Source organism: Caretta caretta, chromosome 1 (genome assembly GCF_965140235.1).
Source record: "Caretta caretta isolate rCarCar2 chromosome 1, rCarCar1.hap1, whole genome shotgun sequence".
NCBI classification, from domain to species: domain Eukaryota; kingdom Metazoa; phylum Chordata; order Testudines; family Cheloniidae; genus Caretta; species Caretta caretta.
Window position 1 is genome coordinate 326,635,094 of NC_134206.1, and position 25,980 is coordinate 326,661,073.

The window sequence follows — 25,980 nt, forward strand, 5'->3', positions numbered from 1 at the left end:
CAAACATTTTATAAATAATATACACAAACATACCTATGTATGTATATAGATATAAAAACATATTATTTGTATCTAATATGTACAAACATTTATATATAATAGATATCTTTGTCTAAACATTATATATAAACTGTTTGTATGTATACATATATAAAAATAAAATTTACACACACATCAACACATAGACCCATTTAACTCTTCTTGCCAGGGATAGCTACCTATTACTCACCACTGGTAACTAGGTAACTGGATTTTTCAAGCTTTGTTGTGCAAGCAAAAGAATGACATAGGAACAGTTAAAACATTATTGCTTGGAATACAACACCACTTAGAAACCCTAATCAAGGATCAGGGCCCCATTGTTCTAGGTGAAGTACAGACAGAGGCAAAAAGACAAACACTCCTTGCCCCAAAGAGCTTACAATCTTATGTCAAGACACAATCAGAGGTTGGGAGGCAAGATATAAAAATCTCCTTTCCCTGCTGTAACACAGGAAACACAGTATTTCTTTCCCTGAACGCATCTTACCAAAACGTACGAATGTGTGTGCACTGCACACACACAAACATTGCTCAAATGCTTCTGAGGGCAGGATAAGGTCTACATAAAGCTACAATAAGAGTAAGTAGATATTAAACCAGTTTCTCCCCTGACACTGGTTGTCAAGTTCACTGAGGTCTGAAGCCTCTGCTTAAGTTTGGCCTTCTGTGAGCAGTGTTGTTTCTTAGAACAATACATACACATTTTATTTCACTTGCAAAACTTAATTTGTTATAAGTTTAAAAATGGGACTTGCAAACTTTGCTAGATCAATTATATGGTCAAAACTAAGAAGTTGAGTACCGTTACCTGTTATCTTTCCCTGGATACATCTGAGTATATTCGACTCTGTACTTTTTGGCAAAAAGCATGAAGGCATTCATTGGTCTTTTGCATTTGTTAGGAGAAGTGGCACTCATAGTACTTGCAGTCCCTGAGCTGTGGCTTTTGCCAGCTTTACTACACAAAGAACTGGAGGAAAGCTGTGATGATCCATCAGGCACACAGTTTTTACTGCATTCTGATCTCTCAAAGTCTTGACTGCCCGATCCTCCACAAGATAAAGAAGCGCGACGCTGACGAGCCATGCTGCTTAATACATAAACCGCAGAAGAATCCATTGGTGTAAAATCATAACTAGAATGAAAAGATACATCACTTGATTAGAAAGTAAATCAATTAGAATGAAATTTACATGTCCTACTTTTTAAATCTATGTTGATTCCTGAACAATCCCTAATTAATTGTTCTACTGTTCATTTTTAGAGTTCTTGTGCTTCACCCAAAACATACATACATCCAGCTATAATGTACTTAGTCTGGACTTGGTACAGAGATTAGTCAACAACTTTGGTAGACGCACCACAATGTGGTGGTGGGATGCAACTGTCCAAGATCTGCTGTTTACTACTGACTCTCCCCTTGTATGCCCGTTGTAGTTCTGGTCTCATTTCACCTCCTTTTGGAATAACGTTCTTTTATTTCTGCTTTGGACCTTAGTCCACCTTCTGCTTTTGTCTCTGTTACAGCTCAAGGCAGGTGATTGAACTCAAGGCCTGGTGTGTGATGGTTGCTGGTAGTGATAATTCATTTGAGGACCCTGACTAAATAGCACTTGGGAGAGTACAACCACTTCTTCACCCATAAAGTGATTCAGAACGCCAGAGAGGAAAAGTGGAGTCCAGAGGGCATCTGAGCCCCACCAGTGAGAGCCAATCCTGCAGAAACCAACAGGCCACCAAAGCTCACCAGACAGTAATTAGGGCCACGTCTGCTCTGGCAGTGTATGTGGGGACCGGCATCTTCCACCCTGACTTTAGTGGCTCCTTCTGCCAGAGGCTGTCAGGAGACTCAGGCAAAGATCACTGCATCAGGTCACCTTTTCAAGGTTTCATTTACAACTATGGCGTCTAGAAACAATTGTTTTTAAATGACAACTTAGATTCCTACATCATATACATGCCTTAATCAAATCCCAATGAGAAAGAACTAAGCTGAGGAGGCCAGTGGAACCCAGCAGAGATAAACATATTTTGAACATCTATTCTACACAATTTACTGTGAGTGGCATCTGATTCTGGTGTCTCAAGTTGGAAGCGGTCAGAATTTGGTTTGTGGACAAAATCTGGGAGAGTACTTTTTTCCTTCACTTTGAGCCCTAACTAAGCCCATCAGTAGCTGTGTGACGCTTTAGTATAGTATTTAAGATATATACATACTTTTGTTTAATATATATTATGGAAGAGTCAGTAGTGACTTCATAATTAAGGTTGTGTTGAAAATTGCACTTAAAGAAGGACTAAAGTCTATAAACATGTTACACATTTACATTTTTATTATACACAATATGCTTCAGTATATTTAATATTATGAAAAACAGCATCTCCATAAACCTTCCAGAAAAAGCCTGTAGTGTGTTTATAATTTTTTATATTAACAGCAAATATAAAACCACACTACTCACAGAGACTACCATGATAAACAATGTCTTCACAAACAACCGCTTTAGGCACACTTTTGTATTTAAATAGCAATTTTCATTGAAAAATTAACACAGATACAATACATGATTTAATTCAATTGATACAGTACATGCTTTAATTCAGAGATGATAATCTTCCACCCTCCAGTGGCAGAAGTGTGAGAATTCCACCATTAGAGAGGAGGTGGGTGAGGTAATATCTTTTATTGGACCAACTTTTGTGAGTGAGTGGAGCTTACACAGAGCTCTTCTTCAGGTCTCGGAAAGTTACTCAGAGTGTCACTGCTAAGTACAAGGTAGAGAAGATTGTTTAGCATAAGTAGTTAACACATTTCAAGGGACCATTCAAGGTGAGTGGCCTGTTAACACCCCTCAGTCACAGGGAGGAAAGGAAGAGTGGGAGGGAAGCAGCTGGGGAAGGTTGTTAGTGAGTTACAGGTTGTTGTAATAAGCCATAAATCCAGTGTCCTGGTTCAGTCCATGATTTTTAAATGTCTAGCGAAGTTATGGATTTAAGTTCCCAGGCTTGTCTTTTGAAAGTGTTGTGCGTGTTTCTTTTGAGGATGAGGAATGAGAGGCCATATATAAAGTGATCACTGTGAAAAAAGTGTTCACCCAGAGGCGATATGGTCAGGGACGACAAGTTTGTAGAAATTTTGGTGGTGCCCAGAACCCGCGCCCCCAAACTCAGTCCCTCACCTGCCTATGGCTCTGGAAGGGAGTTTGGGTGGGGAGAGGAGGTCTAGGGTGCAGGCCCTGGGCTGGGGTAACGGATTGGGGTGCAGGAAGGGTGCAGGTTCTGGGAGGGAGTTTGCGTGCAGAAGGGGTGAGAGGTTGGGCTTTGGGAGGGAGTTTGGAGTGCAGGCTCTGGGCTGGGGCAGGGGTGCAGGAGGGAGTGAGGGCTGCAGGCTCTAAGAGGGAGTTTGGGGATGGGAGGGGATGCGGAGAGCTGGGGTGCAGACTCTGGGAGGGAGTTTGGGGGAAGTGGGTAGGCTCTGGGCTTGGGTGGGGGTGCAGGCTCTGGGAAGGAGTTTGGAGGTGGGGGGGGTGTGGGAAAGGGGTTGGGGTGCAGGCTCTGGGAGGGAGTGGGGTGGTGGTGGTGCGGTGCTGGGGCTCCTAGACAGGGTGGGCTGGGGGCCTCCGCACGCTGCTACCATCAGGCTCTGCCCCCGCAGCTTCCTGTTGACTACAGGGGCACTTGGAGCAGGAGCAGCGCGCGTAGACACAGACCCACCCTGCCCATGGAGCAAGCGGGGGGGAGCGTTTGGGGGAACGGGGGAGCACCCAGGGGTAGAAGGCGGGACCGAGGGAGACACCCGGCTTCAAACATTGCTGGAGGTGGGCCAGGAATATTTCTGGTGTCCAGACACTACGGGCCTATAGAACTCGCTGCCTATGGATGTGCTGTTTTTGTCTTTTATCCTTTTCCTATGTGAGTTAATTCAAGAGAGTGTAGTGACTGTTTGCTTTCACCCACATAGTTACTATTGGGGCATTTAGGGTGTTAACTACTTACGCGAAACAATCTGTTCCACCTTGTATTTAGCAGTGACGCTCCGAGTGCCTTTCCCAGACCTGAAGAAGAGCTCCGTGTAAGCGCGACTCTCTCACTAATAGAAGTTGGTCCAATAAAAGATATTACCTCAACCACCTTTCTCTCTAATATCCTGGGACCAACATGGCTACAACAACACTGCATAATTCCACCATGTTTCAGGACACCCTTAACTGCTTACACTATATTCAAGTGCTAACGCCTGTAGTTGGTCATAGCTGGGGAAAACATAAATGGCTAAAATACAGTGTTCCTATGCTCTTAAAAAAAGAAAAAAGGTACCATTCAATTATCACTCTAAAATACCAACTTGTACCACAAAACTGACTTAAAAATGTGCATAATCCATAAACCCCAATCGTTTTATTTTTAAAACCGAATTGGGCATTTCCATCACCTGCTTGTACTTCCTGTCTGAGATACAGGCTGGAAGTGCTGTTCTGAACAGAAGATCAAAGTAGCATCAGATACCCTGTGACTTGCTTGTCTACAGAGGGGATTTCTTCTTTCCCTTTAGTGCTCTGGGATGGAGCATAGTCATTGTCCAAAATCTGCTTGGAAGAGTAAAGAACTGCAAAAGGGGGAAGAGGGTATGGTAAGCTGCTGACAGCCTAGCTTGCCAGCTCAAAGAGGGACAGAGAAATGTGAAAAGAAGCTCTCTGTCTCCCAATGATCCTGCTCCTTCCCTATTTCCAGCTGGGGCCTGGAGTGGGGGGTTTTGTTTTGTTTTTTTTTTAAACTTTCTCTGTACTGTTGCCAGCAGCTGTTGCCTCATGATCTCTTCACTGCTTTACTCCTTCTGCCCAAAGAACTAGACAGGGCCTGATAAGTGTCCAGACAGGGGACAGGCAGTTTTTATTTTTCCTTCATCCCCAAGAATGCTGATGCCCTTTCAGTAGCAGTTTTAGTCCAAAAAAATAGAACAGAAAACTTTAATATTTCCAATAGAAACTGAAAGTTCAAAGTGATCACTGGACCATAATCTGCCGCTGGAAGGGAAGCTGCTGGGGTAATGGGGATAAAGATGGAGTCCAAATCAGCTAGGGAATTTAGGAAGAAAGTAGTATGGGAAAATCAGTTTGATCAAAACTATTTTCTCTCTTCCTTCTCTCTGAACTGTATCAAAAAGGAATGACAAACTGCAAAATCCTCAAAAATCTGATTAGACAACATTTAAAATGGAGGAACCATATTCCAGGAGCAATGAAGCCATGTCATAGTGGTTGGTTCTTTGGTTACTGGGGAACTGCTCGGATGGCTAAAGACAGTGGACTGTATATGACACATATGTCAACAGCCAACGAATGCACCCTGTAATGGCAAATATTAGGTTATACAGCCCACCCTACTCCCCCACCCAATGTGGGACTGTTCCATACAGTATATTTTCTAGTGCTTTATCTGGTCCAGTTTGAAATGTCCTAAGTAATGGGACCGTCACCACTTTTTTTTGTGAGACTATGCCACAGACTAACAGATTTGACCATCAGAAAGGTTTTCTGACATTTTGCCTGAAGTCTTACTCTCCTATTTATACCCTCTTGTACCATCATAAATAATTCCTCTCCCTCCTGGGAGAACATAATTCACATACTCGTAGATTTACATGCCCACAAGGTTAATGCAACTTTTCTTCTGCATAAAAATGTCACAGAAAAGCAATGAAGCCATTTTATCCAGAAGTTACCTTTTAAACGTATCAAAAACACCTGAATCATCAAAGTTAATGGCATCGGGGTGTCCTGGAGGTAGACACAGATCTCCAATATGCATTTCACAGCATGGAATGCCATGCTGAACCACAGTCAAGCTTGGATAGAAAGACGACCAACCTGCAGGATTAAGAATTAAAATTAGACGAACAGCCTAGTGAGCTCTAGCTCTGATGTCTTAGCAGAGATCAATCACTGCCAATCCCACCTGGCAGAGAGCACAAAAGAAAAACTGGGTTTCCCAAAACTGAATTTGAAATATTAGTTCAGATAAAGTTTTGATTTACTTTCTTCCCAAGAGCAGAATCAGAAACTTCTGCTTGTGTAATTACTGATGTAATATAGTTATTTTTACCTCATTTACAAGCTTTTTATCCTAGCAAAAAAAGAAACAGAAAACCAAACCAAGTAACCATTTTACCAACTTTAAGTGTCACATTTAGATATAGGAAGCGTCAGTAGCCTCCTTTATTTGCTCTCTCTCTCTTTTTGTCTTTTCTGTGCTATCATATTTGCTAAACCTTTCAAGAAAGGACAACACATACAACATTTCTACAAACTTTATTGTTTAAATTCCAATGTTTCTTTCAAGCAGATTTAGATAATGTGACTGGGGAATACGGCTGCTTTCAACTACTGTGGGAGATAGTTATGAGATATACAGATACTTTCGTAGAAGAGTTTATTACATAACTCCTGAGAGTTTTTCTGTACACATACAATATTTTCCTACCTTTATTTTTAACATAAAATGGGTGATCCAATCTGCACTCTACGGTGAGTAAGCCATCTTCCACTGTACCAGGATCAAATGTCAACTTCAATACTGACTCACCAAATGAAATACTTTCTTCGTGAGATATCAACTTCAAACCATCAGAACCATAGTCCTAGAAACACACACATGCTTCAGATTTTTCAGAAAAATCTAATACTGTGGATACTGCAAACATATCTTTTTCTGGCACACTGAAAAATAACAGCATTCAAAGGGTTAAAAGAACCCCACAAGCTAATAAGAGACCATGCAACACTCAGAACACATCTAGAGGTACTCTGTTCAGTTGTTTTACGTTCAGGTTCTCAGACACTATAGTGATGAGCACTGGTCAGATTCAATATGCACCCTTTACAAGAAATGGTTACCTACTGCAACTGTGCTACTTCGAGATGTGATACAGACATGTATTCTACTTATGTCTGTGCATGCACAGTGCACCAGAGCCAGAGAATTTTGCATAGTAGTACCCGCTGGGGGTGGGGGGTACTTACACCTCGTGCTCATAGCTCCTCCCCTGGCTGTATGACATGGTACTACTACCTTGACCACCTTCAGTTCCTTCACACTGAACACCACGACCAGACTCCATTGCAGAGGGGACAAAAGGTGGCTTGTGGAATACACATCTGCATCACATCTGGGAGAACCACAGGTACACTAAGTAACATTTTCTTCTTTTTTGAGTAGATGCAGATGTGTATTCCACTTGGGTGATTCAAAAGAGTACCCATCCCAGGAGGTGGGGCTCGGAGTCTATTTAAACAAGAATTGCAGGACTGCCCTACCAAAACTTGCATCTACTCTGGAAGATGTGATAATGGCATCACCGTTCATAAATGTGCAAATGGATGACCATGGAGGAGTCCTGCAAATGTCCAATATTGAGATGTCACCAAGGAACGCTACCGATATTGCTTGCGCTCTCGGAGAATGAGCTCTCTGTCACCGAGGAGACACAGCCGAAGATATTTCATATGCAGTCTTGATACAGGATGTTACCCATTTAGAGATAATCTGTGAAGGGACCATTTGACCCTTCATATGATCTGGAACAGCTACCGAACACTGCACTTCCTCCTCACTAAGCCAGAAATCAGCCACACCATGAGATGCAGGGAGCTGAGTGGGGGACGTAAGGTGCGAACAGGTTGAGATGGAGAAGAAGGGGTATGGGAAGTTGAATTGACATCATGAGCAAGTCAGAGAACCAACACTGCCTTGGACATGCTGGGGTAATGAGAATTAGCTTGGCCTAGTCCTCTTTCATCTTGACGACGACCTGTGGGATGACTGGGATTGGGGGAAAAGTGTACAGGAGCCGACTATCAGCTGAGATGGAAAGCGTCGGACAGAGGAGCCTGGACTGAGGCCTCCTGAAGAGCAGAACAGGTGACATTTCCTGTTGTCCCTCATAGCAAACAGCTCGATTGTCAGAATGCCCCACACTGCAAAGATGACGTGGAGGATACTTGTCTTCAGGCACTACTTGTGACTCAAGTAAAAATTCCTGCTGAGATGGTCTGCAAGATGATTCTGAAAACTGGGCAAGTGGTTGGCTATCGGAGCAATACTCTCCTCAATGCAGAGCTGCCACAATCTGACTTCCTCTTGGCAGAGCATCCTGGAGTTTGCACCTCCTTGTCTGTTCACATAATACATCGTGGTATTGTCAGTAAGTATGTGACCCATGAGCCCCGATACAGTCCAGAAAAGTGTGACATGCATTGTAGATGGGCTGAAGCTCCAGCATGCTGATATAGGGTGAGGACTCCTGCTCCAACCATAGACCTTAAACTTTCAGGACCCCACATGTGCTCCCCAACCTATCAGGGAGGCATCGGTGACAACAGACCTGGCTGGTAAGGGCCAGACAAAGGGAATGCCCCGACAAACGTTCTCCAGAAGTGTCCACCACTGCAAGGAGTCCAGAAGTGAAGAGTCAGATAGTCAACTGTCCTGAGCCACATCTGAAGGGGGCGAAGATGCAACTTTGCAACCTGGGCCACCTGCATCTAAGAGGATACGTGGCCCAAAAGCTTCACACACAACCAAACTCTCCTGGAAGGCTGAAAATGCAGACTAAGGTGATGAATTGCCTGAATGCAGTCATAGAGCAAAAATACTCTCAAGGTGTTTAGGATGAGACCCAGTTGGTAGAGCGAGTGCAGTGTAGTGCTGACATGAGAAAGATCTTCCTCTCTGCCCCTCACTAACCAGTCATACAGATATGGGAAGATGTGGATTCCTTTCCTCCGGAGGGACACAGTCGCCATGACCAGGCATTTAGTAAAAACCTGAGGAGCAAAAGAGAGGCCAAAGGGAAATGGTGCTTAGCTGAAACGAATCAAAAGAATTTTCTGCGGCTTGGCAAAATCATAATCGTGAAGGTCCGGAGCAGCAAACCAGTCGTTCTGAGACAGCGCAGGGAGGATAATCGATTAAGTTCCAAACAGTCACACTATGTATCGGACATATTTTTTGAAGCTCCAAAGATCGAGACAGGGTCTTACCTCTCCCTTGGATTTGGGTACCAGAAAGTACTGGGAATAGAAAACCCTGGTTCTGGAGGAAGCTCCTCCATCGATCCCAAAGCCAGAAGAGAGTGAATCTGCTTGAGGAGCAGTATCTCATGAGAGGGGTCCCTGAAGGGGGACCAGGGGATATGGGGGGGGATGGAAAGGCACTGGATGGCATAGCCTGATTTGATGGTGCTTAAGACCCACTTGTCAATGATGACCGAGCCCCAGGCATTTTGAAAGCAAGCTAGCTTGTCCCCAAATGGAGGGGAAGGGGAGAAGGGAGCAACAACTGGAACACTGCTCCTGACTAAAGAGTGAAAGTTGGCACTTGGGGGGACAGAAGAGGGGGACAGGGTAAGGCATGTCAACTGGCCAAACCCCAGACCTGAATGCCTCCTTCTCTGGGACCTATGCTCCTTTCTAGGGAAGCAAAAGGCTGCCCAAATGTGTACTACAGATGATACTTTTGCTGCTGCTGCCACCTATCATAGTGGTGCCTCTGCACCGCCGGGATATACACCCCCAAGGACGGTAGAGTAGTCCTAGAGTCTTTGAATAAGTGCAGAATATTGACTGTCAAAGGGCAAATCCTCTATGGTCTGTTGCACATTGGGAGCAATGCCTAAATTCTGCAGCCACGATGTCCTTCTCATGGTCACTGCTGAGGCTATCACTCTGGTCGAAGTATCCGCAACGTCAAGCACAGACTCCAATGAAGTCTTAGCCACCAGGAAGCCTTCGGTAATAAAAACCCAAAATTCTTCCCTTGAGGGTTTAGGCAGTTGGTCTGCAAACTTAAGACACAGACACCCAGTTCAAAAGTCCTACTTGGACAGCAATATGCATTTGCAAGGAAAAGGAGGTTAAGTCTTCCTACCTATCAGGTCCATCCATTTAATGTCCTCATCCTTGGGAGTGGACTTAAATCCGCATTCCTGGACTCTATTCACTATGGTTACAACTAGGAAATTTGGGACCCTATGCGAGAACAAAACCTGAAATCCCTGCACTGGAACGAAGTAGCGTTTCTCCATGTGCTTCATAGAAGGTACTGAAGCCAGCATGCTCCAGAGCATAAGTTCTCAAACTGGGTGGTGCACCACCCTGGGGAGCACAGAATGTATTCTAGGGGGGCATGAGAAGCTTGGAGGGGAGGGGGAGGAGGAATCTTACTGCGCACATTTTACCCACAGCAATGAAAAACAAGTGAAGCTTATTCCTCCAGACATATCAGGGCTTCAGACGGCACTGTGCATTTTGACGGATTTCTGTTAAGCTTGCATAGCATTATACAAAGTTATTGCTATCTGCACATTAACTGATTTGCTACAACGCAGTGTACACATTTAATTGTAAGCATGCGGTTTTGCTTTTGCTCTTATTACAATGGATCACTGGCTCATTCATGCAACAGAAAGAAAAAAAACTCAAGTGAAAAACAAAGCCCAAACTGGTTCAAGTGAAGCACCGCCACCACCTATATTGATATACGTACTTGTGGGGGTAAGAGGGGCGTAAACTACTACGGACACAAAAAAGTGGAGCACAATCAAGTAAGTATGACAACCACTGCTCCACAGAACCCCAGCAGGCTCTAGGAGTACATCATAACAGGAAGGGCAACTCTCCAAGGAGCAGATAGCAGCAGAACATTCAACAACTTATAGGTATTCTCCTGCAGCGACTCTTGCTTCAATATGCGGGGAAGCAGCCAAATGCCGCAAAAGGTCCTGGTATGCCTTGAAATCCTCTGGTACCAAAGGAGAGGAAGAGCCAGGAACCGTGGAATTATCCAGGAATGAAGATGAAACGACTAACTGCCAGAGCTGGATCCTGATCCAGAACAGTCAGACTTGAATGGGACGACTCTAGAGGCTCTGGAAGGGGAAGGTTCACTGGTGCCTGGGCCTGTGGAAGATCAACAGTGATCTCGCCTTACAGTTAGATGAGGAGGTGGACCTCCGCAACCAAGGAGCATCCCACAGATTCCAGGGACGCCACTGGTATGAACAGGAGGCCAGTAGGTGAACAGGCCACTAGTATGACCACTGGTGGCCAGTAGGTGCCAGGCCAGGGGCCCCATCCTGACCACAGGATGCATACCAATCCTGGTAACCACAGCACTCCATCCCCAATGCTGGTAAGGTAATGAAAAGAAGGAAGAAACTGACCTGGACCCCAAGGAATCCCGGGCTTCTGGAGATAAGTGCAGCCAGCTCAGAAGGGGTGAGCTATTTGTCTGACTCATTTATAGCCCAGCATGAAGAGGGAACTGATGCTGATGGTGGAAACGTTACAGCCAGCACCAAATATGCCTCCATTGTTCCCTGAGCTGGAAGCGATGGTTGACCACAGAGTTGGCAGAAGTACCACGGTGACTGATGGTGCCAAAGCGGAGGACGGTGAATGCAGCACCAACAGCAGAGGAGCTGAAGGAGTTCCCTGATGCCTAGCCTGGCACCAGCCCCACTTGCACTGACTGGGAAAGGGGAACACTGGGGTGCGGTGCTGATGGACCCAATGGGGCTATAAACAATGCAAGCCCTGGCAAAGGCCTGAAGCAAGGGCAAGCTAAGGACAGAAAAGCAGAGGAGCCACCTGATATGCCACCAGCATGGAAACAGTCAGTGCTAGCACTGCCCTTGTTGGTACTGGACTCAACGGATGCCCTGGGGCCAGAACCGTGGTACGGGGTCTCTGACCTCCCTGCACAGTACCAGAGAGTGGTTGACATGACCTGCTCTAATCTGCACATTGGCATTCACACTGTGCTAGTCTATGCTCCTCCAGGAGGAGGCAGATGACCTTGAATGGCCTCAATTGGTCTTATGTGATCTTTTCCTTGGCGCACCTTAGGGGAATAACTACTCTGTCTGCTCCAGCTCCAGACAGCACTCTCAGAACCCAAAGGCAACCTCCGATCCAATGTAGGCCTCAGAGCTGAACCAAGCCACCTGGCCTGTTCAAGCAGGTGCTGCTTTAGACGAAGATCCCTCACCACCTGAATCCGCATCGTGAACAATTTGCGAACACTCCTTGACATGGGCTTCGCCTACGCACAGCAAGCACCGTGTGAGATGGGAATCGCTTCCCCACATGACAGATAATGTTTAAACCCTGGTGAGAGCATCTCCAGGGAAATACTTCAACTAAAGCTAACTAACAAGAAGTCTAACACACACTATACTAAGGATACTAATTAACTATATACAAACTAAAAAAAGTCACTAAGAAATAGAGAAGTTGTGAGGTTGGGAACCACACAGAGCTCTGACTCCAGCCACAGCTGATAAGAAGGAACTGAGGGGAGTCACGGCAGCGCTGACTCATAAAGCCAGGGGAGGGTTTATGAGCACCTGTCTCTTATGGGTACTGCTAAACAAAATTCTCCAGCTCCAGTGCGCTGGGCTCACAGACACCTAAGCAGAATACACAGCTGCATCTACTCAAAAAAAGAACCCTCCTGATGCAACAAGACGTGGACAATGTTGCACACAATATAAGCACTGTACTTCGGTTACTGCAAAGGATTCAATACATTAAAGGACTACCTTGTAAGTTCCCATTAGGAGATCGTCCTCTTTTTCACAGCCTTCAGCTGTAACAAAATGTTCAACTGTCTGCCAGTCTTTGTTGTGTCCTTTGTGAAAACATAAACGTGTGCCTGATGTTTGAAAAAAAAAAAAAAAGAAGTCAGTAAGTTTCTGTCAAAAGAAGGAGCTATTATTTAAATAAATAAATAAATAAATAAAAATAAAAAGGATCCTACAATGAATGCTATGTTACCTTTTAAAAAACAGTGCCAAACAGTTGAGGGCCAAGAGTGGCACCATCCTAGATCATCGTCATCTGAAAGCGACGACATGCAGAAAATACCAGACTCTGATTCACTACTTGCCTATTCAGAAAACAAAAATATATAAATGATTTAACAAATATCTTTAGGTCTAATTCTGAAAATATTTATGCATGTGCTTAACTTTTACACACTGACTTCAAGCCGAGGATTCTAAAATGAGGATTCCTTGGAAACAGGGATACAAAGGCTCAAGGGAAGGGGAGCAAATCTGAACCAGTGCTCAATTTCATGCTTGTCTATTTGAGGAACAGAGCCATCACCTTTCTGGCCAAGGTCTAGACACCATTTTTTTCACAACCCTTCCACTCCATTCCTCAGTCAGCTACAGGGAACACTTTTGCAATACCCAATGCATCCCATCATCCCACAAGGTGCCTAAATGTGTTGTCAGTCTCCAGGGCCTCATACTCTTTCCACAAAAGCCAATGAGAGTTTTGCCACAGGGTTTAGTGGGAACAGGATCAGACCCAAAGACGAACATACAGCAGTCAGAGCTAAGAAACACACATGGCAATCTATGTTCCCTGTAGAGCCATGCAACAAGCTCTCAAGGGTTGTGCAGGCAGGCGGGGAGAGGCGCCCCTTCCTTGGCCCAGCCCAGTTCCGCCAGAGCTGCTGGGTAGAGGAGCTCCTCCCTCAGCTTGGCACAGCCCCACTGGAGAGAGGCACCTAGCCCCCGACCCGGCCCTGCCCTGCTGCTGCAGTTGGGGAGAGGTGCCTCTCACCCGACCCCGAGCTGCTGTGGCTATAGAGGGCTAGGAGTAGGGGGGAGAGGAAGTCCTCTCGTCCCATGGCAGCCTACGCCCCAAACCCCCCATCCCAGAGCCCGTACTCCTTGCACCTCAACCCTCTGCCCTAGCCCTGAGTCCCCTCCTACACCCCAATCTCCTCATCCCCACCCTACAGCATGTGCCACCAACCAGAGCTCTCACCCCCCACCCCAACCCTCTGCCCCAGCCCTGAGCCCCTTCCCACACTCCGAACCCGTCAGCCCCACCCCTACCACATGAATTTTGTTATGTGCACCAATATGACCATATTGGTGCACATAACAAAATTCAATCCGCAAATGGACATAAAAAATTAGAGGGAACACCAATGGCAATGAAGATCATGATCTTGAGGCTGGTCCTTTGTTCATATCTTTAAGGGTTTGGGGCATCGCTTCTTTCACAATACAAACACATGTAGGATCAAAATATAATAATTAAATAAGAACTTATTATTTCCTCCTCTGCATTTCCTATTACACCTACTCTGTATATGTTTTAGATTGTAATCTCTTTGGGTAACAGACTTATTTTTGTCTCGGGTACAAGCTGGTGATAAAAAAAATAATGATAATGGGGAATCTAGCTTACAATAGGAAGGATGTTAGGAATGTATACATTTTATTCTTGTACTTTCTTCTGTTTCTGAAAACTTTTGTCTACCTGTCCTGATTCTTCACATAATTTAACAAGCATTTCAGGACAACTCACCCTTTCATGTCTGACTGGTGTTTCATCTAAGTGATGCTTAGAGAAGCTAGAATCACTCTTTGAGGATCCTGGTGGAGGACGTGCATAGGAATGTAAACTTTTGCTTGTTGCTATTATATGAACAGGAGATGATCTACAATGAAAAATTAATTTTTATTAAAATAAAACTTGGTATTTTGGCGTCACAAGATTATGCTATTACTCTAAATAGATTTTCTTTTACAATTATTTTTCATATAGAAATTTCAATCCAAAAGACAATACTCTTTGTCTACAGAGAAACTTTGTGCATAAACATCTTGCCTGTGTTAACATTTTACACACAGACAGACATATACACACAACTTTCCCTTACACACAGTTGAATGTATCATTAAACCATTCCATCCAAAATAGGCAGACATTTAGCACATTGTGTAGGAGCAATTTAATACCCATGTTTAGTGATTTAACTCGGGTTCTTAAGCTTCTATATATGCAGCCACTATGCAATCTGCCCTACTGACTGCATATATAAGCCATAAGCCACCCCATCTACCATACACCATAAAAGTCTTCACACTTTCATCACACAATTATTTGCAGTTTTTCTTCCGGAATTATGACTTTAGTCCATACCTTTCCTTAGCGTCTCAGCCAATTTCTAATACAACCAGGTATGCATGACAATAACAATGCAGAAAGTTTTTAAAAAATGACAAGATCATTCCTTACCCAAATGAGAAGTTACCCTAAAAATACAATATATTGCCATAGTTCTGCTGCTGCGGCATCATTCCCACACTTACATGTGGGAGGACTGGCGCTGCATAGACCGGAGAGCCGTAAGAAACAAGCCAACACCCCAGACTCCAACTAAACCCGCAGAGCAGCTTTCAATCTAAGCACCGTTTGCCACAAGTCTGGTTGGCTCTCATGCTATGCTTCCACTACTTGTGACACAAGGTATGTCTACAGTGCAACTGGGAGGTATGATTGCAGCACATGTAGAAATACTCAAGCACGCTTTGATCTAGCTAGATCAATGCTAGTTTGGGTAGGTCTACACATGCTGCAATCACACCTCCCGATTGCAGTGCAGATATACCTACAGTCTCTCATACAGCTGCACAGCAGGACGAGTATATTGTGATCTCTTTGTGGTGAGAGACTGCCTAGCACTGTTCAACTTCATTCCATATAGACAATTATGAAGCTGCTGCAATAGGCTCTAAAACGGGTGGGGAAACTACGGCCCAGGGGCCACATCCGGCCTTCCAGACATTTTAATCCACCCCTCGAGCTCCTGCTGGGGAGTGAGGTCCGGGGCTTGCCCTGCTCTGGCACTCCAGCCAGGAAGCGCGGTCAGGCGTTTGCCCTGCTCTGCTCGTGCCGTGGGTTCGCACAGCTCCAGGAAGCAGCAGCATGTCCCCCCTCTGGCTCCTACATGTAGGGGCAAACGGGGCTCTGCACGCTGCCCCCGCCCCAAGCGCGACTCATACAGCTCCCATTGGCTGGGAACTACGGCCAATGTGAGCTGCAGGGGCGGCACCTGCGGATGGGACAGCGGGCGGAGCTGGAGGCGGGACATGCTGCTGCTTCCAGGAGCTGCCTGAGGTAAACGCTGCCTGGAGCCTGCACCCCTGACCCCTTCCGTTGCCCCAACCCCCTGCCCCAGCCTTGATCCCCCTCCCGCCCTCCAAACCCCTTGGTCCCAGCCCGGAGTCCCCTCCCACACCCTGTAGTCCTCATTTCTGGCCCCACCCCAACCCCCAATTTCATGAGCATTCATGGCCTGCCATACCATTTCCATACCCAGATGTGGCCCTCGGACCAAAAAGTTTGCCCACCCCTGCTCTAAAAAGAGTCCCATACTGTATTCTGGGAAAGGAATGTGGCTATCATGCAGGAATGGGAAGATCAAAAACACGGTTAAAATAGGGAATGTTCAGAGCTTCAGTTGGGACACTGAGCCCTCTGAGGAATAAAGGAAATGTCTGTAACAACATAAACAATATTGCATATTTCAGAACTAAAAGAACCAAAATGAATGCTTGTACCTATTATAAAAAGAACACTGCATGAGAGGACTCTGTGGACTAGTGGCTATGTTTGCCAGTTCTGTCAACCAGTTCACCCCATTCTCACAAGAATAAGCACTTTCTGAATTGTTATTTGAGGTATGCTGGTTCCATGAAGGCCCTGAATATTCTTGATGTGAAACATCTGTACCAAGCTGAAAGAGCGCAGTTGGGGTAGAATCGGTCTGAACAGCCTGTAGTTCAGGAAGATCATCTACAAACAAGTGCACAAGAAATCATGCTTATTTCCATGGCTGAATTTTACTTTACAACAGTGGATAAAAGAATCTGTGGTGAACAAAAGAAGGGACACAGTAACTTAAAAAATTTCTAAATAGCAATTATCTGTGCTTCTCAAACCCCTTTAATCACATCTATATTACTTATATAGAGCTGCAGACATGACAGTATAGAATGCCTCTCTAAACTCCTATTTTTTACTTTTAGGCAATAATTTTAATAAAAAAATTAAACTGAACAGATCCTTTCAAAGATCAAGTTATGCGCACAAATAAATACATACAAAATGTGGTTCCGATAGCAGATGCAGTATTTTTAAGGTTTAATTAGACCAACATTTAGGGGGGGAAATAGAATCAGTCTGAGCCTGATGAATCAGTAAGTTAAGTTACTGTGCATCTTTACACTACACCACATAAAATGTTCAATGAATATCAAGCACTACAATCTATCTGCTTTAACAGGAAAGCCTCTACAAAATGCTAAACATCCAGGGCTATTTCTGTAGAAGTTTCACAGCTAATCTGGAGAAACATATTTCAGAAGCCATGAATGTAGCAGTTATTCATATATATGACCAGCAGCCTACACATTTTACATATTAAACATTCTTGCGAAAGCAAACTCCCCCATTTGTTATTTAAGTTCTTACTGCTGACAATATACACTCTACTCCTGTGTAATTTAATAACATTATTGTACTTCATGTACTGAACTACTGTGTAACTTCATATAACCTGAATATATGAATATTTACTGAATATTTTACTGATTACACATTATTCAATGATTTATATACTGCTTTTCTTGAGCATGATAGCAATGAAGCTAAATGTTCCTCTAGGCCAGAATCTGCATTTAGACTTGGACCTGGGAGATGAGATGTGAAGCTCTGTCTGTGTACTTCTTCTCTAACAAAAAGAACTTCACTGGAAGTTGTGAGCAGAAACTTACAGCCCAGAGTTAAGAAAGAAAGTTTCTGTCAACATCTGCTTGTACGTGAATGTGGCAGGAGCTGGGAATGGGCTAAACAGGGAAACCATTGTGCCTCAGAACTGTAATATGGCATGATACATCAACTATAATACTATGCATATTTCCTGTACTAATAAAAAACAGAAGTAAACGTAGAAAGAGGAAAATTCTGTCTGCTTCTGTTGTTACTCCATGTGTGTAACTTGCATGGACTTCAATAGGAATTTCACACATGGAGCAGCTACAGAAGTAGGCCCTTTATGTAGCTTTTAGAAAACTATTAAATTCTTTACCAAGCTCCATGTGCTCATCACAGGATGCATATCCAGGAGAAGATGGCAGGTTCTCATTACATTTCAGTAACTCCAATGACTCACTCATCCCTGAAGTTCTCTTGTCCACTACAAACAGGAGTTTCTGTACTGCATTAGGCATTTGATTCGTCTTCACTTCCCACACCATGTTAGGATGCTTCAAATTTTCTGACTTTGAAAAGACACAAGATTACACGCATAAAAATTATGAAACATTAGGTGTGTTATGTAGCTCCATATACAAATTGTTGCCTTATCACCAAGCCCTCCCTTATCCAAAAATCTTATCTACTACTTCTGTCTAACTTCTTGTATTACCAAAATGCTTATAGTGGAGAACAAAAAGCCAATTTTAGTAAGTTTCATTACACATTTCAATTGCATTGACTGCTTGTTTTCTTCATTTCCTAGAATCTTGGTGCTGTAACATTTAAAACAAAAGGAAGATTGCTAAATGTTAGTACCGACTGTGAGAGGAACAGGTGGTTATTCCGCACAACTGTTGTTCCCTAAAGATTAGAAAACTTTCTTTTTTAGCTGTAATAATTTGGTGTATTTACTGATCTTTCAAGTAATGACGGACTAAAGCTCCTGTAACAGGATTCACGGCTACTTTCAAAAAATATCACTGAAAAGGTAATCATGGGTGTTTTATAACAGGGCAGAATACAAGAAGATGGATAACTGACAAAGAAAATTCCAAGACACAAGAAAACTAAATGTGCGCCCCATATGCACTATAATATTTTGAAGAATAATCTATTAAGAAGTGAGACTATCTTCCCTCTGCTCTACGTATACAGAAAACTGCCATCTGATGGTTAGGCAGGCTGTGGTAGAGATTATCGGAATTCATTGGCTATCAGCTGTGCACGCAGCAAGTCTGTGCTAAAATAGCCTATTTTTGTTACCATGCCCTCGTATACACTTGTTTCATCCACTTCACACCCTGTCTTTTAGATTGTATACTCTTTGGGCTGACTGCTATTTACTATGTACAGTGCCCAGTACAATGGGGCCCTGACCTGGCTAAGGCCTCTACATGCTACCACAATATAAATAATAAAAACCGACAATAATAATAATAGGGAAGATTTTCAAAGGCATACAGGACAGTTAAGCCTAACTCTCCCATTTGTTCCTTTGAAAATCTCCCACAACAAACAGATTTCCGCTACCACAATGAAATTATTTGACACTATTGCACATGTCTTATTTTCATTTATGGCCAGTTTTGGTGTGTCTGCTAAGTCATTAATGTTTTCTTTAGTGGGGAAACACGATGGCAGAGGCACTTTTGGGGCCATGAGTATTCTTCACCATTTATTAATTAATTATTATTTATATTACTGTAGCACCATTTCAAGCTGAGGAGAGCTAAACAGGACTTCTAATTGCCTCATATACATTCAACACAAAGGATGGCAAAATAATGCCCTATGGTATTCTGCATAAGAGGGACTTCAGAAGCAGAAGAACAACTGCCAATAACTACCCACAGGGAGGCTTCATTTAAGGCCTGAGACAGCTATCACTGGAGTCAGTGGGAGTCTTTTCATTGACTTCAATCAGACTTGTACAATGCTATTAAAAAGCTGCACAGCCACATGAGCAATACTATCCACCTTTACCAGAAACGACATCTGTGTCAGCAACACTTTGAAGTCAACAGCATCAAGGACTTACACTCCCACACTTCTCCTCATACTTCAGTATATAGCTATCCCTTATTCAGCCAAACAGGCATAGCAAAATGCAAGGAAGCACATTACTACTGCTGTTCAGCTCTCATCAGTTCAAACCCCACAACAGTTTCACCACGAATGTCACAGAAAGGAAAACACAGACGCTAACTATAAATTAAAAAGAAAAACAAACAATTAGTAAAAATTAGTATTTGTATTCCTATTGGAAGAATTTTCTTGAAAGCATGGCCTGCTGCATTATCTCCATTGAGGACAGTAGAAATGAAGAACATCAGACTAGTGGAATGCTTAGTCTCAGGAAGGCTGCCTTGAGGAACAGTTTTCTTCATTCTATCATCTGTGAACAAAATGAATGCCCATCAACTATATGGACCAGATGGATCAGGGCTTGGATGCCTAACTTTAGACACCTATCTCTGAAAATGGCATATAGCTTTAGCTGTGATTACTGATTAGTACCATCTACTTAAAGTTATAAAGCGGCATGCTCATATTTTAGTAAAACTCTATACTTTAATCAAATGCTCAGTGATAGAAACTTGTACATAATACCAATTTGTAAGACTTTTAAAAGGATTTCTCTTAAAAAAAAAAAGAATTTTTCTCATATAGTGTGAAGGGAGAAGAAGAAAGGAGTACTTTATAAATCATGCCAAACCCAATGATAAAGATCACCACCAAAAGCTGTCCAAGATGACAGCTGTCTTTTGACAACTTATGCTAATAATGGTCTGCTGCTACTGCTGCTGAATGATTTGGTCTGTCCTACACACCTGTTGACAGATTATTAGTGGCATGATTGAGATTAACACCTCTAAAAGATGTGGCTAGTCTAATGAATCCATTAGCATCCTCATGATTTTACCAGTGTAGACAAGCCATTATTATTTGATATCACACAGCTGGGAAGCGCCAACACCCTTAATTTGGTTAAAAAGAATTTGTATATGAAAAAAATCAACTCAAAGACATCTGTGCTGCACAACATATTTTAGTCCTGAATAGGCAAACCGGGATAGGGAAGAAGAACAAACAAACAAAAAAAGGCGGGGGGGAGAATCCGCTACTGTGGCATGCAATTTTTAAAAAATACTGGCTTTGTCAATCTAGTTATGTCTAGTATTAAACAATAATTTGACTCAAATCTCCTAATCAATATTTTGCCATCACCTTCTCCCCACTCCAAATTTGTTCAGCTATGCATTCACATTTTCCCAAGTCAGTTATAATCTAATTACTCAGACTTGTGTAGCTGAAAGCAGAATTTGTTCTAACAGAGCTTTGGGTGTTCTCTAGGGGACTTCACAGTGAAACGGAGAAAGTGACCTATGTACATAAACATCATTATCTAAGTGCTACATGCATCATGTCATTTTTATTTTACCATCCCTATTTCCTTCCTTCATTCTATTTTCTTTCTGGCTTTTTTCTCCCCATCCTCCATCTGGGTCTGGCCCTTCATGGGGAGCTGGGGAAGGGATCAGGACAAATCAGAGCACTATCCGTTCTTGAGGCTGTTCTCTCTTCTTTTCTGTCTATGCCCTTCTTTTCCTCCCTTCCACCTAGTTTTGCTGTCCGTTGGGTACTCTCTGCTTCTTTCTTCTCTTCTTCCATGGATTTGTTTTTTTCTCCTTGATCTTTCTGTCCCTGCCAAAACGACGGAGTTAGTTGCTCCACAGGAAGATATTTCTCTAAAACAAATGCTAAGTTCATAATAAAATTTACCTAAAAAAATTAAAAGCCTATGACCAATACAACCTGTACAATATGCATGAGGAATACATCTTCCAGTCAGCAAATGAGTTAGTATTTCCAGCTCTCAATTTTACCCAGACAAAAATCTCTGTATGCAAAAGTCGAGAATGCCTTCGACAAATAAGAAAGAAAATAAATGGGTCCAAGTTCATTTTGCAATGTTTTATCCTGGTGGATTAAAGTCTGATCTGGGCATCATATGCTTTTTTCTCTCCCCTAGGATGTTATTGCCATGGAATAAACAGTAATTAGCTTGAGAGTACAGATGATTTTCTTTTTAATTCAGCTTCATGCTCAAAAACATTTGTGATAAATATATTTGCTAGAAGTACAGAACTGTAGTACAACATCGTAAAAACATTTTATTTCCTTTGGTCAACAAAGACAAATGTGAATGACTTGTATAAACTCAACTTTTAAACGTTAGTTGAGTTGTTCATGTTTAAGAAATTGACAAAAATAAATAATGAGTTTATTTATTAGGTTATATACCTTCTATTAAAATGGATAGGTATCTCTATTCAAAAAATGGGGTTCAGAGGAACTTTTGGCAAAGGTTGAGCAACATCTACCAAAGCCACATTAAGATGGGATGTTTGGGTGAGACTATATCCTGTGGTTTTCCTTTTCGCGTTATTTTTCCCCAACCAACTGCCAAAGTCTCAGAAAACCCAGTAAGACAATATATTATGCTGTATACAGAGTATTTCAGAATTAGACATACTGAACTCCAATGACTTCATCCAATTCTACAAGCTGTCTTTTATTCTCTGAGGAGGGTCAAAGAAGTGCTAGTCTACTCAAACCATTTAAATGCCACACATAGGATCCTCTTACCTGTTTGAATTGGACAACAGTCTAATTGTCTCCAAATGAAAGTTGCATGTACATGCTTATACATTTTATTTAACCCTCAAATTACTCCTGGATCATGCAGTTCATAGGCCAGATTTTAACAGGCACTGGAAGTCTATAGGAAGTTGGACGGGAAAGGGGAGCATGTCCACCTACTGCAAGAAATTAAAAATGCTACAAGCTTCTGAGGACTGGGACATTGTTTTCATTTGGACTTTTGTGCCAGTGAACCATCACTCTTTAGAAGACATATTAGATAAGAGACTAGGTGTGAATTACAGTTTCATACATTTTAAGGCCAGAAGGGACCATTAATTCATCTTGCCTGACCTCCTGTATATCACAGGCAACAAATTTCATCCTGTTATCCCTGTATTGAGCCCAATTAACTTGTGTTTAATCAAGCATATTTTTAGACTTAGAAGTATTCAATTTTTATCAGTAAATGTTGATTTGATCATAAAAATACAAACTGACCTGAAAATATTTCCAACTATAACAATCAAAGTTTACAGGTAGGCAAAATAAGCAAAATGCTGCCTGAGAACCTGAAGTTTTATTTAAGAATACTTACTTTGCATATTTTGACATCTGATGTTGATAACTCATGTTGTAACAGTTATAAAACTTTTACTTTTTGAATCAATCCACCCTGGCTAATAGCCCATCATGGCTGACTCAGTGGACATGTGAATGGAATAGTTAGAAATAAAAAAGCAATATATAACAAATGTAGAAAGGGAGACATAGATAGCAATTTGCATAAATTAGAAGTTATGAAGTGCGTAATATTGATAAGGGAAGCTAAAGACAAAATTCCATGGCTGGCAAGGCTAAGTACAAGAAGGAGTTTAAGTATACCAGGAACAAAAAAAATCCTAACAGTGGTATAAGCTCTTACTAAATTGAGATGGTAAAAGTGTTCATAATGATAAAAAAAAAAAAGGCATAAGTGTACAATAAATATTTCTGTTCTATATTTAGAAAGAAGGATAATAGTATTCATATCACATAAGGAAGATGAAGTACTTTCCAGTTAATTTGTAACTGAGGAGGATGTTCAATAACGTTTAGTGTCCGGATGGATTGATTTAAAATCAAAATGATTTAAATCACTGAATTTAATCATAATTTAAATCAGCAAGCAGAAAACCTTGATTTAAATAATTGATTTTAATCTTGTTTTGCAATTGTACTTTTTTTTAAGTTATTTTCCTAAAGAAATATTAATTCTTACTGGTTGGTAACCATTAAACCATGTTGATTTGCACCTAAATATACACCAAATTTCATGGGTTTTTTTGCTAACCAGAATATATATATAGAGAGAGATCAATTTGACCAATCTACCTAACTTACATTTATTCAGATTCTTAAGTTTTTACATGTTAGAAAATAGTGAATGATGCATCTTAGATGATTAATTTTTTACTTGTGATTTGTGTCAAGTTCTACCTGGATGGGAATTAAAACTCAATTAAATGCACAGAAACATTTTAAAATAGTTTTTTAAGTTAAATAAAACTACATTTGCTGTACTGGATACATAAAGTTTATTAAAAAAATATGAAAATATGTTTTACATATAAAACTAAATCATTTATTAAACAAAAGTAAATATTATCTGTAGTTTGTGAACTGAACTGATTTTTTCTGGACACCATGTTCTTCAAGATTTTAGAACTGGTAGTTCATTCTCTCACACCTTGTTTTTATTCACAGATGGAAGAGGAAAACAAGCTTTTTTGCTTTTTCAACTCCCAACTGGTTTCTTAACTTTGAATGAATTAGTCATTGACCTAATCCAGTGTTTTTCAATCAGAGGTAAACTACTCCTACTATCTACATCAACTCATCTAGATATTTGCCTAGTTTTACACTAGTGCATTTTATGTAGCCTGCTCAAGTTAGTACAAACTAAAATTTCATACGACTTGTTTACATTTCAATGTATAGTATATAGAGAAGTACAAGTACAATATTTATATTCTAACAGATTTTATAATTATATGATAAAAATGAGAAATAAGCAATTTTTCAGTAGTGTGCAATGACACTTTTGTATATTTATGCCTGATTTCGTATGCAAATAGTTTTTAAGTGCAGTGAAACTTAGGGGTATGCAAGACAAATCAGATTACTGAAAGGGGTACAGTAGTCTGGAAAGGTTGAGAGCCACTGACCTTTAAATTATTTGAATAAACTGAAACGAAAATAATCTCTCTGCACCTTCAGAAGAGGCTACTGACAAAAGCTAGTTTAAGACTTTATACCTGTATTTAATTCAAATAAAAAAAATCAAAAATTGTTTTCCCCCAAGAAATCATTATTATCCACCCAAAGTTGTCCTGTTCTTGATTGAAAAGCCGTAAATGCACAGCCAGCTAATAATTTTTTCTTCTAGCACCCCCAATTCCCATTCTTCTGTCTAAATCAGAAGTGGGCAAACTACAGCCTATGGGACCATCCTGCCGGCTCCTGAGCTCTCTGCCCGGGAAGCTAGTCCCCAGCCCCTCCCCAGCTTTCCAATAAGCCTGTCCTGCTGCTCTAAGTGGCCTGGTAAGTGGGGGGAGAGGGGCTTGGATGGGGCAGGGGGTCCCAGGAGGGGGCGGCCAGAGGACAAGGAGTGGGGGGGGGAGGAGGGGGTTGGATGGGTCGGGAGTTCTGAGGGGGGCAGTCAGGGGGCAGGAAGTGGAAGGGGGTGGATAGGGGCTAGGGGCCATGCTGTTTGCAGAGGCACAGCCTTCCCTACCCAGTCCTCCATACCATTTCGCAACCCTGATATGGCCCTTAGGCCAAAAAGTTTGCCCACGCCTGGTCCAAATATTGGTCATAATTCACCTCAGCCCACAAAGGTCCAGAAGCAAGCCATCTCTCCCATGGCCGCTAGGCGACACCACGGCCTCACACATTCCCATTCTCCAGATTATCTCTGATTTTCTGATTATCTGATCTAGCCTCACTTCCAATTAGATTGGATAAAGGGAGAGGGAGAGGAGGAGGTCTGCTCTATACAAACTACTGGTTGGGACTATCCCGTTTGCCCCTAATGAATGTAATTAGATCATGGTCACTAGGCAACCATCAACTTCCAGAACAGGATTTGGGTTATTTTTATTTATACTGCAGCAGCACTTGCAGCCAGCCGCTGTCCAGACAGTAGAAAAACCTGCCCTTGACTCACAACACAAAGCAGCCTGGATGCAGGCTCCGAACCACAAGCCCAGTGGCCAGGCAGAGAGAAGCCGACGCCGGTAAGGCTGTCCCCGCAGTGGCTTGCGCAGTGACTGACCAAAGCCTGTCTGGAGGGTTTGTGAGCCATAGGCTGCCTGGCGGAAACGGGCTCCACAGCTGCCAGACCGCCCCCCGCCCCGTCATGTGATTAGCGCCTGGAAGCTGCCCTTGTTTATAAGCCTCTCCCCAGCACGGCGCATGCGCGCAAGGCCCATTCATTCAAACTGCGTAACAACAAGCCTGGTGGGGGATGGGGAGAGCGGGGTCGCCCCGCGCCCCCGCCCTCTGGCGGCTGGTGACCTGCACTAGGGTTCCGCGGGGGCCCTCTGCCTCTCTGTCGGATTTGATCCCCCCCGGTTCAGGTATCGCCCCCCCCCCGTGCAGGGGCCACAGGGCGCAACACCGGCGCTGC

The 25,980-nt window shown here is 42.7% G+C and overlaps 1 protein-coding gene across 4 annotated transcripts in view; it reads right to left on the bottom strand.

Annotated features, from left to right (window-relative positions):
• HBP1 (HMG-box transcription factor 1) overlaps positions 1-25,980 on the bottom strand; it is a 34,151-nt gene that overhangs the window by 7,725 nt on the left and 446 nt on the right. The window contains exons 1-10 of one of the 4 annotated variants that reach the window (XM_048836337.2): positions 24,518-24,607; positions 21,109-21,371; positions 17,998-18,190; positions 16,469-16,703; positions 14,430-14,562; positions 12,876-12,987; positions 12,641-12,753; positions 6,523-6,679; positions 5,765-5,909; positions 851-1,177 (exon numbers count right to left, since the gene is read on the bottom strand). In XM_048836337.2, the coding sequence (XP_048692294.1) occupies positions 851-1,177; positions 5,765-5,909; positions 6,523-6,679; positions 12,641-12,753; positions 12,876-12,987; positions 14,430-14,562; positions 16,469-16,703; positions 17,998-18,190; positions 21,109-21,111 (1,418 nt within the window). In that variant the 5' untranslated portion in view covers positions 21,112-21,371; positions 24,518-24,607. Of the gene's footprint in view, positions 1-850; positions 1,178-5,764; positions 5,910-6,522; positions 6,680-12,640; positions 12,754-12,875; positions 12,988-14,429; positions 14,563-16,468; positions 16,704-17,997; positions 18,191-18,387; positions 19,865-21,108; positions 21,372-24,517; positions 24,608-25,980 lie in introns of those variants that run through there. The other 3 variants (XM_048836338.2, XM_048836336.2, XM_048836335.2) reach the window with 3 other exon arrangements.